The sequence below is a fragment of the Bubalus kerabau genome, chromosome 15 (genome assembly GCF_029407905.1).
Source record: "Bubalus kerabau isolate K-KA32 ecotype Philippines breed swamp buffalo chromosome 15, PCC_UOA_SB_1v2, whole genome shotgun sequence".
Lineage (NCBI taxonomy): Eukaryota > Metazoa > Chordata > Mammalia > Artiodactyla > Bovidae > Bubalus > Bubalus kerabau.
In genome coordinates, this window is record NC_073638.1 from 54658554 (window position 1) to 54676289 (window position 17736).

Sequence of the window (17736 nt, forward strand, 5' to 3'; positions counted from 1 at the left end):
AAGCTACTGAAAGCAGCTTTCCTGCTTTCATACTATGCTGTGTCCCTATACCTCAGTGAGCTCTGATCGTTAAGTGTTTGAATCAGGAAAACAAAGTGCTGCCCAGTGAAAGGTTGTTACAAAACTGACTTTTACAATATCCTTAAAAATGGTCAATGGCACTGTGACTGCACATCAATTGATTCTTTTTGTAATGATTTACAAATGATATTTACAAATGATTTACAACTGATACAAACAACTGATATGTTGTCAATATGTAGATGAATGCTTTTAAGAATGATTGAAATAGTTTATTTCCTTATGTGGGTTAGGTATCTCTCCTGCAATCCTGATTTCTTGAGACTTCCACCCCTCTGTCCTTCCATAGCCAGTCAGTTGCCCAGTCTTTGGGGCTCTGTCCTGAATCTTGTGTCCTCACCCCTCACCAGCTCTGCACCCAGCCCCTGGTCAGGGCTCCATGTTGGGGGTTGAAGCCTCCTCACCCTGCTGCTCTGCCTCTGGCCCTATCCCTTGCCAACCCTCCTGCATACAGGTACCTCATGATTTTTACAACAGAGAAGGGAAGCTATCATTCTACAAAAAACTCTCCATTACGTAAAAAATAATCTAAGCTCCTTTAGGGGGGAATCTGGAAGGCCCAGCACAAGCTAAGTGTCCATAAAGACATACTAAATGAGATTGAAACTTGGAGAAAGGAACCAATGTTTATCGATGATATTCTATTTATATAAATTACTTATCTTATTAGCATCAATGTTTTGACAATTAAATTGGATAATGCTTGGAAAACGCTCACTTAGCCCAGTTCCTGACACATAGTTGAATGCTATAATTATGACAATTATGGTAACAATGACCCTGCTGGATGGACATTATCATCTGTTCCAGATTCAAGAGGATAAGGCCGTTTTGCAGGGTCATTGGGATTGTTACTTACAATTGTTAATTGTAAGAAAACTAGATGAGAAAACTGAGGCACTGCAAAGACCAAGTTGACTTGCCTGAGGCCACCCAGCTATCGATTTGAACCCAGGACCCCATACTCCCAAGCAGACTTCCCTTCAGTTCACCTCACCTGCTATGGTTTTTTGCTCAAACTCAGGGCCTAGAGGTTTCTTGTCCCCACTGGCCACCATCCCCCTTTCCCAAATTTTTTTTCTTCAGTTCAGTTCAGTTCAGTCACTCAGTCGTGTCCGACTCTTTGCGACCCCATGAATTGCAGCACGCCAGGCCTCCCTGTCCATCACCAACTCCCGGAGTTCACTCAAACTCATGTCCATCGAGTCGGTGATGCCGTCCAGCCATCTCATCCTCTGTCGTCCCCTTCTCCTCCTGCCCCCAATCCCTCCTAGCATCAGAGTCTTTTCCAATGAGTCAACTCTTTGCATGAGGTGGCCCAAGTACTGGAGTTTTTTTTTTTTCTTGGTCCTCTATTAATCTAGAATCCAGAGGTTCCTCTCCATGCCTCCGTCCTGCACACTTTCTAGAGTCTCACACTTTCTGAATCATTCTCTTAGACACCTAAACTCTGCAGGATTGCAGAGCATCGAAAGCAGTTCAGTAGCAGGAGCAGCTCGCCCTTGAGACAGGAATTCCCCCTCCACATTGAGGGTGGGCTGGAATGGAGGACAGGAGCTAAGGGCCATTCTTAACCTTTAGAAAGCTGCCTTTGTGAGAAGCTGAGACCAGCCTCCTCAGCTCCCTGTACTGCTTCTGTTGTGTCTCTTGGGTTTCCCAGAACAAGGATTTGAGGCCATGGCCATGATGCCCTCAGGGTCTGTGCTTCGGTGGCCACTAGGGACCATGGCTTGGTTTGCCCCATCTGCTCCCCAGCCCCACAAAGCAGAGGGGGGAATCAGACAGCAGATCCCATTCCCAGCAAGGCCCCGGCTGGCCCGTATCAAATGAGCTGTGTTTATCTCTCAGCCTCCGCTGGCAGAGAGGGCAGGACACAGGCCCAGCTGGGGTGCTTGTCAGAGCCAGCCCAACTCTCCAAGGATTGAATAATGTCTTTCTTCCTCAGTCCCCTCCCCCTACCAGGAAAGGGCGCAATTGCAACACTGCTGCGGCCTTAGGATTTAGCCTTGCTGTTGAAGAAATCCTGTTCCATCTTCCCTGGGACGGCCCTGCAGACTGGCCCGTGCCAGCTGGCACCCCCACTCCATCCCCTCGCCTGCTCAGAGCATGAAGACAGAGAGAATGTATTAGCCTATGCCCAGGTCAGGGGGCCCTTTCCCCCCACTGATGGACCTGGCAGCAGCTAAGAATATGGGGGGCCTGGCAAACTGTCCCTCAACCCCAGGAGCCACAATCCCCACCCCACCACGCCCTCCAAGGTGAGAAGCACAAGGAAGAGTGGCATTGCCTGGAGCTCCCTCTTTTTCTAGGGAGGTGAGTGCCCAAGGCCACACCAAAACCAGGCAGGAGGAGGACCTGGCAAGACTGCAGGCTGTCCCCGTGGTGCAGCTCTGGCACTCACCCATCCTTGCACTTGGCTGGTAAGGGGCTCTAGCTCCTTATGCCACGAATTCACTGTGTGATGTTGAGGAAGACTCTTGCTTCCCTTCTCTGGGCCTCACTTGCCCATCTTCAAAATAAGGATGGGCATGAACTCTGATCTTCACAGGTTTTCTGTACAGATAGTTTATGAATCCATGATGTCAACATTCTAAGACTCTAAGGTTCTAAGTTTCTAAGACTTAAGATTTGAGAATTCCAAGTTTCTGAGAGCCTACATATGAGATAACAAAGCTTCTAGGACTGCATGATGTTGTGATTCTAAGATTTGATCATTTCAAGCTTCCATGATTCAGGATATGTTGATGGTTCTGTACACCTAGGCTTGCAGGGGCTCCAAACAGGGCAGGATGAGGCCCAGGCAGCCAGTGCAGCCGATCCTGAGAGACACAGAGAAGGAGCAAAGTCTGTTTCTCACATCCCCTCCCTTGTCATCTCCTTTCTGTGGTCCTCTGTGGTCTTCCCACTCCGGCCCTGGCACCCCGCCACCACATCTCAGACTACCCATCATCTCTTTCTCCAACTTGGGGACCAATTGCTCCTTCTCTCAGGGGACTTAAGGAGTTAATGGCCCCCAGCAGTGATGTCTAATCCAGGAAGACGTTACTGGAGGAAGTTTTTGCTTGAGGCGGATGATTGGAGCTGTTCTAGAGAGAGCTGTTCTAGAGAGCTGTTCTCTGTCTTTAGAGAGACAGAGAAGAACAGGGACAGGTCTCATACCCCTCACCCAGTGTGTATATAGTCCCGAAACTCTGATTTCAGAGTCAGAAAGGCTGGGGTTCCAACTGAATTTGGCTTTTATTTGCAACCTGCATTTAGACAAGCTATTTAAACACTTCAGGCCCCAGTTTCCATATTTGTCAAATGGTCGAGTAATAATCTTGACCTTTTGGGGGTTATTACAAAATTAAGTCAAATAACATATATAATATGACTAATGCCTGCCACATATTAGATGCTCAGCCAAATGGTAGGCTAAAAACAAAGAGAGAAAAAGCAGACCTTGTTTCTGACCCCAAATTACCCTAACAATTTCTGTTTCTCATAGTATTCTTTTTACTCCCAGAGTCCTATGGGCAGCCCCCAAGTACCCAGAACATCATGGTACCTGCCCTTAAGGTCAAACATTCTAGATCTCAAATTGGAGGCAGAGAGACCACAGGAGGTTGTTACAGTCATCTCTTCTGAGATCACGCTGACCTGGAGCAAGGCAGAAGCAGTGCTGGGGGACAGAAATACAAATTTGAGGACTACCTACTAGGTACAGTGGGTAGGCTTTCAGACAGACTGATAAGGGTGGAGAGGGTGAAGGGGCAGTCAAGGGTGGGACTGGGGTTTCAGGCCTGAATAACCAAGTGAATGTGGGGTTCTTAGCACATAAGCAGTGTTATCATTAATTTTGATGTTTTATTATCATTAGTAATAGTAACATTGGTTCCTTTATTAATGTACTGAGCATTTTGTATATCAAGTTATACATGCCCATGGACCTGGTACATGCCTAAATAAGACATAGTGCCCACCCTCAAGGAGCTTACAGCCTAATGAAGAAGACAGATAGATATAACAATACAGTCAGGCAAATGCTCTGACAGTGGAAGCATGGGATCTTCAGGGAAGTCTTCCCTGAGCAGATGCCTGAACTGGATCTTGAAGGAGTTAACAAGGTGGAGTAGGGCAGAGAAGAAGTTGCACGCAAAGGCACAGGGGTGGGAATGACTGTGGTCCATGTAGTCCCCTGAAGGTGACTGGGGTGTGCTGGGTGCTAGTTCCTCTCCCTGCAGGAAACACCCACTTGGCCAGGGCAAAGCTGAATCTCTTTACCTAGCCTGATGATTGAACTTCATTGACCTAATCTGAATTCAAGGTAGCTACATTTATCAGACAGACTCTGGTATCTGTCATAGTGTTATCATGTCACTCCAGCCTATGATGAGCAGGCTCCCACCTGCTTTTCCAGCAGAACTCTCTGTGGTGGCCCTTTTTTAAGCCTCACATCCTCCTGCTAAATTTCTCACTCTTCCCATCCCTACCCAGCCCCTACCCTCGCTCCTTCATGCTTCTGTACCCTTACCCATACTCTTTCTTCACCTGGAATGTGATTCTCCATCTCCAATGTTGGACCGACTCCTCATCCTCCAAAGCCTGTTTAGATGCCATCCTGTGAAGCCATCCCAAACTCCCAGGCCACTTGCCAGTCCTTTCTGGCGGTCCTACAGACTGAGTTCAGCCCTCTGCTACAATTTGCATCAAACTAGGTTAGAAGTACTTTTTGAATGGACTTCTCTTCCTTAGTAAACTGTGAGCTTCTTGAGAGCAAGGGCCAATGGCATTCATTTCTGTATCCCTAGTGTTCTATGCAGAGCCTACACAGAATCAGCATTTGGTAAATGAATGTGGGATGAAAGAATGGAGTTACCAAATGCTGATTCTGTGTAGGCTCTGCATAGAACACTAGGGATACAGAAATGAATGCCATTGGCCCTTGCTCTCAAGAAGCTCACAGTTTACTAAGGAAGAGAAGTCCATTCAAAAAGTACTTCTAACCTAGTTTGATGCAAATTGTAGCAGAGGGCTGAACTCAGTCTGTAGGACCGCCAGAAAGGACTGGCAAGTGGCCTGGGAGTTTGGGATGGCTTCACAGGATGGCATCTAAACAGGCTTTGGAGGATGAGGAGTCGGTCCAACATTGGAGATGGAGAATCACATTCCAGGTGAAGAAAGAGTATGGGTAAGGGTACAGAAGCATGAAGGAGCGAGGGTAGGGGCTGGGTAGGGATGGGAAGAGTGAGAAATTTAGCAGGAGGATGTGAGGCTTAAAAAAGGGCCACCACAGAGAGTTCTGCTGGAAAAGCAGGTGGGAGCCTGCTCATCATAGGCTGGAGTGACATGATAACACTATGACAGATACCAGAGTCTGTCTGATAAATGTAGCTACCTTGAATTCAGATTAGGTCAATGAAGTTCAATCATCAGGCTAGGTAAAGAGATTCAGCTTTGCCCTGGCCAAGTGGGTGTTTCCTGCAGGGAGAGGAACTAGCACCCAGCACACCCCAGTCACCTTCAGGGGACTACATGGACCACAGTCATTCCCACCCCTGTGCCTTTGCGTGCAACTTCTTCTCTGCCCTACTCCACCTTGTTAACTCCTTCAAGATCCAGTTCAGGCATCTGCTCAGGGAAGACTTCCCTGAAGATCCCATGCTTCCACTGTCAGAGCATTTGCCTGACTGTATTGTTATATCTATCTGTCTTCTTCATTAGGCTGTAAGCTCCTTGAGGGTGGGCACTATGTCTTATTTAGGCATGTACCAGGTCCATGGGCATGTATAACTTGATATACAAAATGCTCAGTACATTAATAAAGGAACCAATGTTACTATTACTAATGATAATAAAACATCAAAATTAATGATAACACTGCTTATGTGCTAAGAACCCCACATTCACTTGGTTATTCAGGCCTGAAACCCCAGTCCCACCCTTGACTGCCCCTTCACCCTCTCCACCCTTATCAGTCTGTCTGAAAGCCTACCCACTGTACCTAGTAGGTAGTCCTCAAATTTGTATTTCTGTCCCCCAGCACTGCTTCTGCCTTGCTCCAGGTCAGCGTGATCTCAGAAGAGATGACTGTAACAACCTCCTGTGGTCTCTCTGCCTCCAATTTGAGATCTAGAATGTTTGACCTTAAGGGCAGGTACCATGATGTTCTGGGTACTTGGGGGCTGCCCATAGGACTCTGGGAGTAAAAAGAATGAATGTGGGATGAAAGAATGGAGTTAAGGGAGGTTCTGGAGGAGGAGGCAATTGCTGGTCCTTCATCTTGGAAACCTCCTGCTTCAATAAAAAGAGAACTTCATCATGTGACAGAAGAGCCAAATCTCTTTGGTCACTTTGACCTTGCCGCCTAACAGAAATTGGCCCTGGGCCTCCACTTTCCAGCTCCCATCATCTGAACTCCTAAACTGTTCACCAAATATTATGTACAAAACAGCCAGGAGTCCAGGAAGGTATGAGGCTGAGTGATTTCATGATCTTCACATGTAAGTCCAAATTCCCAAGCTGTCCCATCCAAGATCATCCCACAGTCTGCCTTGAGACTCTCATGGTCTCTTAAGATCTCTTAAGGGGTAGCTAGGAGTGGGTAGTGTTGCTGGGAATTCTTCCAAGAGGAGGCAGAAAAGACAACAAGAATATTCTGGGCTGCAAAACAGGCAGGATGAGACCAAGAGAAGGGCACCAGGTAGACCTGGGGCTGGAACTGTGGCTGGCCTGACCCCAGCCTGCAAGAACTCAGGAAACCTGAGTGAGCCAGCCTGCATGGGGATGTGAGAACGTTCACATCTCTTCCCTCATGCCCACTCTGCTGTACTTTATTTATTTATAGTTCCCTTTCACACCAACAAACTTGCTCCTCTCAGAGACATAAGCTCTGTGCTGGGTACTGGCACTCAATGAGGGAGGCCTCCTAAGGGAATCAGAAGTAAAAACCTCGGCTCCTCAGTGGATGAGCTGTGCAGTCTAGGGAAAGGACCCTGGCTTCTGTGAACTTGAATTCTTATCTGGCACATGACAAATGTTCAGGAGCATAGAAGGACCTTAAAGGAGAGAGTCAGCAAACCAGGAAGACAGCTCAGTTGCCTGGTAAGGGTCAGTGGGTAGAGAATAAACTATTCACATTCTCTTCTTCCATGGACATGTATTAATACATTTATAGGTTCAGAAAATCTTAGAAGGAGAAGGAAATGGCAACCCACTCCAGTATTCTTGCTGGAGAGTTCCATGGACCGAGGAGCCTGGCAGGCTAAGTAAGACCATGGGGTCGCAGAGTTGGACACAACTGAATGACTAACACACAAAATCTTAGAAAGTTAGGGATTGAGAGATTATGTCCAATCCCCTATTTTACATATGTGGACACAGTCCCAAAAAGAGCCTGAGCCTGGTCTAAGATAATTGATTTTTGCCAGCATGAACTCCAATGTGTCTTCAGATCCAGGTAGGTGGGGGCTTCTCACAGGAATGCCCATCCCCTAAGGGACAGGATCAGAAGAAATGGCTTTAAATTGCAAACAGAAGGATTTATCTGAGGTAAAGGAAGAATCCTGACTATAAGTATGGGTAACAGAGTATGAAACAGGCTTCTCTGGGATGAGATCCTGCCCAGAGGCAGAGGGATGCCTGCAATGATCTCTGCACTGCACCTTCCAGCAGCACGGCTCGCATGCCAGTCCTCTTCTTTGGGAGTCCAAGGGATTCAAAGTCTCTCTCCCAGAGCCTGGTGCCATGGCCGGCGGCTGGGGGAACTTGAGAGGCCAGCCCTGGAACAGGTGCAACAGCTGGAGCAACTGCACAGCTGCTGCCCAGCTCTGCTCAACAGCCTGCAAGCGAGTGAGTGAGACAGAGACCTCTACTGGTGGGAGAGAGAGGTGCAGAACCTCTAGACAGGCAGAGAGGGGTCTGACTGCAGCCAGACGTCAGCCCTCTGTACCCACTGTCCCAGGCCCTCTAGGCCCTTTCTGTTGGTGTCTGATTCTCAGTGGATATCTGTCTATCCACTCCTCCCTGGAAGGCAAGGGTACCAGGCTGCAGACCCACAGTCCCCCAATTCCCTTTTCCAAAGGCCAGAGCGGACCCTGAACCAAGGCGATAGCATCTTTGGGTCTTAGAATCATGAGATGTTAAAGCTGGAAAGGTCCTCAAAGATTATCTATTTGACTCCCACCGAATTGCTCTACAGCTGGGAAAAGTCAGGGCAGACAAAGGCAACCTGCTGTGGGTCACAGTTGGAACTGGAGGCAGAGCCAGGACCGGAGCCCTGACCTTCTGATTCCATCTGTACCATGTCATAGCACAGAAGCTCCTTTCCTGCCCCCACCCTGCCTCTTGGGTCTGAGGTTTTGTCACCTGGGACCAAAAACTTTGATTTCCATGGTATACATAAACCTTGGAGGTAGAAGAGCTGGTGGTTTTACCTGATAACCAACTCTCTCCTGAAGTCAGGATTGGATGGAGGGAGAGATGAAAAAACAGAAGCAGCTGTACACCTTAAAGCGGAGGTGGGGGGGAGTTAGGAGAGGGGGTACAGTTAGTAAAGTGAGTGAAGTGAAGTCGCTCAGTCGTGTCCGACTCTTTGCGACCCGTGGACTGTAGCTGGACTATAGCCCACCAAGCTCCTCCGTCCATGGGATTCTCCAGGCAAGAATACTGGAGTGGGTTGCCATTTCCTTCTCCAGGGGATCTTCTTGACCCAGGGATCGAACCCAGGTCTCCCACATTGCAGGCAGACGCTTTAACCTCTGCGCCACCAGGGGAAGAGCACAAAGAAGAGGAGCTGACAGAGGAGAAAGAGCACTGGAGAGGGAGTCAAGGAACTGGGCAGGTTCTCGTTCCACAGACAGAAGTGGGGATGGGTGCCCAAAGTGACTGACATCATACACACAGGTGGCTCAGCCTGGGACTGCACTGGCCAGTGACCAGATCAGGGGCTCATCCTGGCTAAGGGCTCTAGGTGGGAATGGAAATGGGGTTTGATCCACAGTAGTGTCTGAGGATTAGAGCTCAGTCTGTGGCTGGAGTTGAGACTCAGTCTGGGCTGGGATCAAGGCTCAATCTGTGGCTGGAAATAGAGCCAAGGATAGAATAACCTTTGCTTGAATACCCTTGCACTTTAAACTAAGGAGCAAGCTGCCATACATGTTCACAGGCCTATACATTCTGCAGGACGGGGCCATCTCAGGAATCAGACACCACAGGGTTTGAGAATTTCTATCTGTGGGTACCACTTCTGAAAGCACCTAAGCTGTCACCAGGAGATTTCTTACTTACAACAGGCCCCAGATCTTACTAACTAAACTTACTAAACTAAGACAAGGGCCTTCACAGGAGACCTTCAAACTAGACCTTAGCAAATGACTACAGGACTGTTTCTAGATTCATAGGTTATTAGCATTACACAGAAGTTATTAGCCTTCTTTGAGAGGCTCAAAGAAGGAAATAATTTGTCCTAATTCACACAACCAGTAAGTGATAAATCAGGGACTAGGATCCAGGTCTCTGTTCATTTCTTTAATAAATTTGCTGTGTGACCTTGGGCAAGTCACTCGCCCTTTCTGGGCTTTGGTTTAACTGTACGGATTGGTACATTGAGGTGTAGAAACAGGTGACTTTCAAAAGTTCTTTCAGCTTTGAAATCGCAGCATCTTACACCCCTTTGACTACCTCCACGTCACCTTAACTCAACAATTCTGCTCCAAGGTTCTTCTTGCATGTCGGTAACTAGGCTCCAGTCTAGGGGAGATGGAATACTGGCAGCACCTAATGAGAAATATGGCCCGAAGAGTGGAAGCACAGAGGAGGGAAGATCAGCGTGAATCAGGTGGCAGGGAGAGTTTGCTGGAAGAGGTGTGACCTAAGCTGGGCTGTAGAGGGCTGACAGGCTCTGGGAGGCAAGGAGGAGAGCCATGGGGAGATGTGAGCAATCTACATAAAGATGATTCTAGGCCATCTTTCTAAGATGCATCCAGGACAATGAAATCTGGGGGGTTAAGAGCTATGTGCCAAGTGCAAGGGAGGCAGGCATTAAGGGCATCCTGTGCTAATTCTCTCTTTTAATAAGCAATGAGAAGGTGTTGGGAGGAAACCTCCAGGCCTCAAGGAGGAGGAGGAGACACTGACAGAGCAGTAGGCATTGTGCTGGACACTTACCAGTCATCTCCTCTAATCCTCCTGAGAAGCCTTCAGGTGGGTGTGCGTCTTAGATGCAGAAAGTGAGACTCCAAGAGGTTGTCACTTACGAAAAGCCACACAGCTACTAAGGGGCAGAGCCAGGACTTGAACTAACACAGGGCTCTTTTCAGGACTTGTTACTAAGGACTTCTGTGAATCTCATGCTGGTGGCCGCCCAGAGATGGACAGACATGCAGCCTGCCCTGATGATCAGAGACAGGAATGAAACAACACCCAGCAATGCTGGCTCCAGAAAGTCATGTGCAAAAGAAGGCAGAGATGGAGGAGCTGAGCTGTGGAGAGGAACGTGCTCTAGGCTGGGAAAATGGGGTTTCATGCCAGGCTGTGCCCAGTGTAACCTGGGGCGGAACACTGCCTGTGCTGGGCCTTGGTTTCTTTACTGGGTATGTCTGCATTTGAACTAAGATGCTTCCTTCTATTTAAGAGAATCTTTGGTTTTGTTCTTCACCCTCCCAGCCTTCCAAGAGATGGCCAAAAGATGGGTAGGAGGTCCGCCACCAGCCTATTGTGGAAAGAGTGAGGAAATTGAGGTTCGGAGAGTTGATATCAACTCACTGAGGTTACACTGTGTACAAGTAGAAAAACATGATTTAGGGAACGTGTTTTTCGAGAACCTACCATGGACCAGCTAGTTGCTGGTGCTGGTTGCTTTCCATGTTTTCTTCAATTTAATCCTCAGAACAGTCCTGGGATTTTCACTCCCATTTTATAGATTAGGAAACTGAGGCTCAGAGACATATCTGCCTCCTACCAGCTGGTAGTCAGCAGATCTGGGATCATGAAGACCCTGGTCTATCTCCCTGTGCCCTGCTGCCTCCCAATGTCACAGCTCAAAATCAGAGTTCCTTCAAGGTGCTGCGGGACCAGGGGGAAAAGCATCAGATTGGGAATTGAAGACTCTGGCTTCGGATGGCTCACTAGCTCTGTCAACGTGAGCAAGTTTCCTCTCTCAGTCTAAGTTTTCTCATCTGTAAAATGCAAATGATAATACCCACCTGACCGGAGTGTTGTAAGTCTCAAAAGAGAAAAGCAATGGGAAAGTTATCCCAGTTAACTTGTCTTTCTTTCCACCGGCTCTCTTTAAATGCAATAGCCTCTTCATCATCACACCCTTGCCGCCAAACATGCCAGACTCTCTGCTAGGAATAAGCATCCCCCGCTCCTCCAGAAGAAGCACCGTGCCCTGCCCTCTAGCCCACTGCTCTCAGGTCCCTCACCCTCGGGTCCGTGGCCGCAGCCCCCTTAGCTCTGAGTCTTGCCGAGTTCCCCCCGTCTGGTCAGCCCTAACTGGTCCGCAGAGAAGCCTCCACCCTCCCGGCACAGGTGCTCGCTGGATGGCTGTCAGAACAGTCTGGGGTTCCAAGTCCTGGCACTTTCCAGCACATCCCAGGGGTCCCCTCTTCTGCCACCCAGCACACCCACTCCGCTACTTACGGGCTCGTGCGTGGGAGTCCAAGGGGAACCAGAGCAGCGCGAGTCCCAGCAAGGAGGAGAGGACCCTTACCTCGGGAACCATCCTTCTTCCCCAGGGCCAGGCCCTCAGGCGCTGAGCCGGGAGGGGACTTGGGGGAAAGTGAGATGCGGGGGACACTGACGCCCAGGGGCACAAAGCAATCCACAGACCCGGGGAGGGTTAGGGTTAGAGATTCAGAGAAGGGCTGAGAGGAAGGTGGTGAGGACAAAAAGGGAGGTCCAAGGTGGGAATAGGAGGAAGGTGGAAAGCCAACGGAGGGGAAGGGTTGGAGGGATACAGGAAGGTGTGCAAGAGGGGAAAGCAATTAAAGTAAAGGAGAAGGTGAGAGGGAGGGGAGGAGAAGAAGGACAGGAGAGGGAGGACCGGAGTCCGCCCAGCCGCGCAGCGTTGGGCCAGGCGCGCGGGACCGGCGGGCTGCTCCGGGCGTGCGGGCTAGAAGCGGTCGGCGCCCCCTGCTCGCAGAGCTCGGGGTCGGGCTGCCGGGTCCTGGAGCCCGGCGGCGCGGCGGTACCCGCGGCGGCGACGGCGCGGCGGCCACGGGGGGAGGCTGCGCGCGGGCCGGCTGTGCACGCCAAGGGCGCCAGGCGCCGCGCTCGGGCGCATTTGTACTTTGCCGCGGGAAGCAGGCAGCCCCGGCCTGGCGCTGGCCTAGCCCTGGCGCCTCCTCTGGGGCACCGCGGGCTCGGTGGATTGGCCACCCGAGAAACAGGCCCACTTTCCCCCTCCTCTCTCGTGCCGGTCTCTGGGACAGACGCTCCAGGCGCCGCGCCGAGAGGAGGCGAGGGGGCTGGGGAGGGGGAAGGAGCCACCCGGGCCACGGGTTTTAACCCCTAACTCCCCGCGGCGCCCCGAGCCCAGGAGGACTGAACCCTGTTAGAAACTTTCGGGTGGGGAAGGGAGAGATGTCGGGGTCGGAAAGGCGAAGCGGGCTGTGGATCCGAGAGGCGCCCAGGTGAGGGAGTTCCATGGTGCTTGCACAGAACCCCGCCTCTGGATGAAATCGGGACACTTGCTATTCTTAATTGTCTGTGCACTTGGCCACTCCACCTGAGTCTGTTTCCCAGATCCCCATGCTAAAATGGGGACCTTAGTATCTTAAGTATCTTTTAATGTTTTTAATCCCACAATTGTTTCGCACGTGGGATGAGCACGTCAAAGCACTCAGATCTCGAAGAGAAGGGGTCCGAATTCCAGGCGCCTGGAATGCTCTGGCCAGCTATCCCCGAATCTAGAGGGGCCATGCGGGATCCCTGGCCCTTCCTCTGCGAATCTTCTGCTCCCTCCCACCCCACCCTGGCACTCCAGAAGCAGGACACAGTCTTTCCTTTGCCTCTGCAGGTAGGGCCTGCACCTTTCTGAGAGGGTTGGTCATACTCAATCCTCTTGAGTAAGGGCTTTAGGTCGAAGCATTGTCTTTCTTACCTGAAATTGATGGGGTGGGGGTGGGGGCAAGGGCCTGGAGCCCCTCACCTCAGCCCATCCTTGGTGTCCCATACCTCGTGGTAAATGAGTGTATGAATTAACAGGACCTAAGAAGAGAACCACCAGCTCTGTCCAGACAAGAAACATGCAAACTCTGAACTCAAAAGGACAGGGCCCCTGTCCTGGCTCTCTCCCTGGCTTGTTTGGATGTCTTGGGTAAGTTCATCTATCCCAATTTTGGACCTCAACTTCCTCCCCAGAGGAACTTTTTGCAGAGCTGCTGGAAATTCAGTAAATGTTGGAGGGGAGCAGACTGGGAAGAGTAAGAGATAAGACAGAAGGGATATTGAATCACATCCCTCTCTGGTAGGGAATCACATTTCCAGGTTGAAACACTTACGACTGTGTCTGTAAAGATAACTGGGGTCCCCACCTCCTGTGTTGCCAGTTGATGCTCCCCAAGAACAGAGAGTGCTGGAGGAACCAGTGTCCCCAGAAAGAGAGCTTCTGGGGGACCTCTGTGGCAGTCCAGTGGTTAGGACTTTGCCTTCCAGTGTGTGTAGGGGTGGGGGTGGGAAGGGTGCAGGTTCAATAACTGGTTTGGAAGCTAAGATCCCACATGCCTTGTAGCCAAAAAATCAAAACCTAAAACAGAAGCAATATTACAACAAATTCAATAAAGACTTTAAACATGGTCCGCATCAATGAAATCTTAAAAAAAAAAAAAAAGAAAGAAAAGAAACAGAGCCTCCCCAGAGCCCTCTGAATCAGAGACAAACAGGATCTGCTGCTGGTGCCCTCCAGGCTTAATTTCTTCTTCTCCAACCTGGCCACTTCCTCTCCCTTAAGTATGCTTCGTTTTAACAGATGATGAGATCCTTGGGTGGGGAAGATCCCCTGGAAAAGGAAATGTCCTCATGCTTCCCTTTTTGCTTAGGCTTTCAGGGCACTCAGAGTTAAGTTTAGTGTTTAATTGAAGAAATAATCTCATCCCAAGGATCTGGGACAGAGATCTTTTCCTTTCTCCATCTTTGTTTAAAGTCTGATATATACATAGATTCATCTCAGATAAAGGAGATGGATTGATATTGCCCTCCCCTATATCCTATCCATTCTACTTCAGGAAAGGTCTCTACCATAAGATCAAAAAGGTGTCAACACACCTGTCCATCCTTAATGTCCTCAGAGTTCAGGCCATCATCATCTCTTACTGGACTTCTGTAGTAGCCTTTTAGCAAGTCTTCCACCCCTAGTGTGGGCACCTCCAATCTATTTTCTTCACATTTGCCATAAAAATTACGTAGATTATTCCTACTGACAAACCTGATCACATCATCTTCCCACTTAAGACCCATTATTGGAAGTAAAAAGAAAAACATTAAAACATTAAGTGCAATGTGATATCCTGGCTTGGATTCTGGGATAGTAAAAGGACATGAGTGGAAAAACTGGTAAATAAAGTCTATTAATTTATAGTCATGTACGAACATTGGTTTCTTAGTCTTGACAAAGGTGCCGTGGCTATGTAAGGTGATAACACTGGGCCAGACTGGATGAAAGATCCATGGTTCTTAGATAAAAACTCTGTACTACCTTTGCAACTTTTCTGTCAGTCTAAAATTCTTTCAAAATAAAAAATTTATTAAATAAATAATAGGATAAAACATTATCGACTTCCAATTGTTGACAGATTCAGTTCAGTTCAGTTCAGTCGCTCAGTTGTGTCTGACTCCTTGCGACCCCATGAACCGCAGCACACCAGGCCTCCCTATCCATCACCAACTCCCGGAGTCCACCCAAACCCATGTCCATCGAGTCGGTGATGCCATCCAGCCATCTCATCCTCTGTCGTCCCCTTCTCCTGCCCTCAATCTCTCCCAGCATCAGGGTCTTTTCCAGTGAGGCAGCTCTGGATTCAAGGCCGCGTGCATTTTGGCTCTTACTGCCACCTACCCTGTACTTTCACCAGCCACTCACCTCCCCGCCTGCCCACGCATTGTCTAATTTCCATGGCTTAGCCTATGTTACCTTTCTGTCTGGACTATCTTTCTCTTCCTTCATGTAGTGAATTCTGTTTTACTTTTCAAAAGTCAGCTCCGAGTCATTTCTCTTTCAGGGCTTCCCTGAGTCCCCCAAGCAAAGCAAATTTTTGGTAGCAAATGGTATTTTAACTATTGAAGTGTAAATATTTGCCTTTCCACCCTGCACTCTGAGGGCAGGGTTTGTTTTTTTTCTTTTGTATCTATATTTCCAGAATTTAGCAAAGTCCCTGATACACAAAGATACTGGATAGATAACGACTTCATGATGGAGTGAAGACCTCAATGACTTGAGAAGATATTTACTTTCTCATGGGAGACCCTTCAGCACCCCTATTGCTCTCAGTGACTGACATAAGAAACAAGCCTTTGGAAATTCCGGTGGTCCAGCAGTTAAGACTCTGCACTTCCAGTGCAGGAGATACAGGTTCGATCCTTGCTTGGGGAACCGAGATCCCACATGCTTCTCAGTACAGCCAAAAAATAAATAAATAAAAACAGCAAAAAGAAAAAAAAAAAGAAACAAACCCTTGAGGAAAGTTTCTGTGTCTTCTGTAGAAATGCTGTTCATGATGATTTTCCATATATTATCTGTGCTCAGTTGCTCAGTCGTGTCTGACTCTTTGCCACCCCATGAACTATAGTCAGCCAAGCTTCTCTGTCCATGGAATTTTCCAGGCAAGAAAATTGCCTGGAAACCCACTCTGGAGTGGGTTGCTATTTCCTTCTCCAGAGGATCTTCCCCACCCAAAGACTAAACTCATGTCTCCTGTGTGGTCTGCTTTGGCAGGCAGATTCTTTACCACTGTGCCACCTAGGAAGCCCATATATTATCTAATACTCTTAAAAAGGAGATTTGATAAATTCTTCCAAAATCTAGTCAGGAAAAAAAATCTATCTACCCATAGCAATCTGTTGCACTAAGTTTGCCACCTGTGTGCTACCCTCTTAGAGAACTTGCTCACAGCCTTCCTAGTCTGCCCATTGCACTGTTGGACAGATCTGTTAGAAAGTTCTCTAACTAAATCTGATTTCTCTGAGATTCCCCACATTGCTCCTAACGCTGACCTCGGGGCTGCACAGAACAAGCCAACTCCTTTGGTCTTTTTAGAACTCTACAGAGATTTGAGGCAGAGAACTCCTCTTCTGTACTCTCATCCTTATCAGTTCTAGCCCCTGGACCCCTCATGCCACGTTAAATTTAAACTTTCTCTCTCTTGAAATATGCTGAGCTCTTTCCCTTACCTCCCCTACCCAGGTCTCTGTACGTTATGCTTTTTCTTTTTTTAGATTATTTGTTTTTTGGCTGTGCCGGGTCTTAGTTGTGGCACAGGGGATCTGCAGGTGCAGCCTCTGAGCCTCAGCTGCAGCCTGCGGGATCTAGTTCCCTGAACAGGGATTGAACCTAGGCCCCCAACATTGGGAATGCAGAGTCTCAGTCACTGGACCACCAGGGAAGTCCCTGTGTTTTTCAAACACCCTGCCTCTATCCACTCTTAGCTGTTTGTCTTATTTTTCCAGGATCGAGGTAAACTCCTTCATTCATCCAATAGTTATTGATAACCAACCCTGTGCCAGCCAGGCGCTGTGCAAGGTGCTAGGAACACAGTGGAGAACAAGAGAGACACTGATGCTGATAGTCCAGGTTCTCACTGAAGTCTCTCTGATGACCTTCTTTCCCCCCGCTTCTGTATCTCCATTATAGCACTTACCACATTGTATCACCAAAGGTTTTTTGTCATCTCCTCTAAAAGGAGAACATACACTGTTATTTATCTAATATTTTCCCTAGCCTTCAGCATACATCTTTGTACATAGTAACTGCTAAAGAAAGGTTTGTTGAACAAGATTCTAATTCTTTCAAATAGTCCTCTTGTGACTTGTTATTTGTGGCCATCAGGCTTCCTGGACTGCAGGCTGCTTGCTTATGTAAAATTAATATAGCAATAAGGATCATAGACTTCAGTGTCAAGGCAAATTTTCTCAGTCCATTTAGTTCTGTAAGTAAGATTCTAAAAGCAGATTCACCATATGAGAATTAATATAAGATGACTACATAATACATACTACACCTGAGGTATGCTGATAGTTCTCTGGGGGAAAAAAGCCCTGGTTTAGAGCATTTGCCAATTTTCATGGTGTAAATATTCCCATCAGGGTCAATTTCAGGCCACAGATGGACATCACTGAATATGGGGTCGTGACATACAGTATGCCACCATTATGCAGTATTTCCATCTTACAGGTACATGTAAATAACTTCAAGAACACTGATAGTAAAATGCATTAAACTAATTAGGAGGCAAGAATTTGAATGTTTCAAGTATAACATTTAATTGTAAATTTATTAATGTTTAGTAATGATCAGTTTTAACAATCTGCTTGGAAAATTGCTGAAAATTTACCACTGGGCTCTCCAGCTTCCCTGATAGCTCAGTTGGTAAAGAATCCACCTGCAATGCAGGAGACCCCGGTTTGATTCCTGGGTCAGGAGGATCCTCTGGAGAAGGGATAGGCTACCCATTCCAGTAC

General features: G+C 48.3%; 1 protein-coding gene across 2 annotated transcripts in view; it reads right to left on the reverse strand.

The window, feature by feature from the left end:
• Nucleotides 1-11785, reverse strand: part of CHRDL2 (chordin like 2) — a 34772-nt gene extending 22987 nt beyond the window's left edge. For both annotated transcript variants that reach the window (XM_055547689.1, XM_055547687.1), the window contains exon 1: nt 11704-11785. In XM_055547689.1, coding sequence (XP_055403664.1) covers nt 11704-11785 — 82 coding nt within the window. The remainder of the gene's footprint in view (nt 1-11703) is intronic.
• Nucleotides 11786-17736: the final 5951 nt, after the last annotated feature.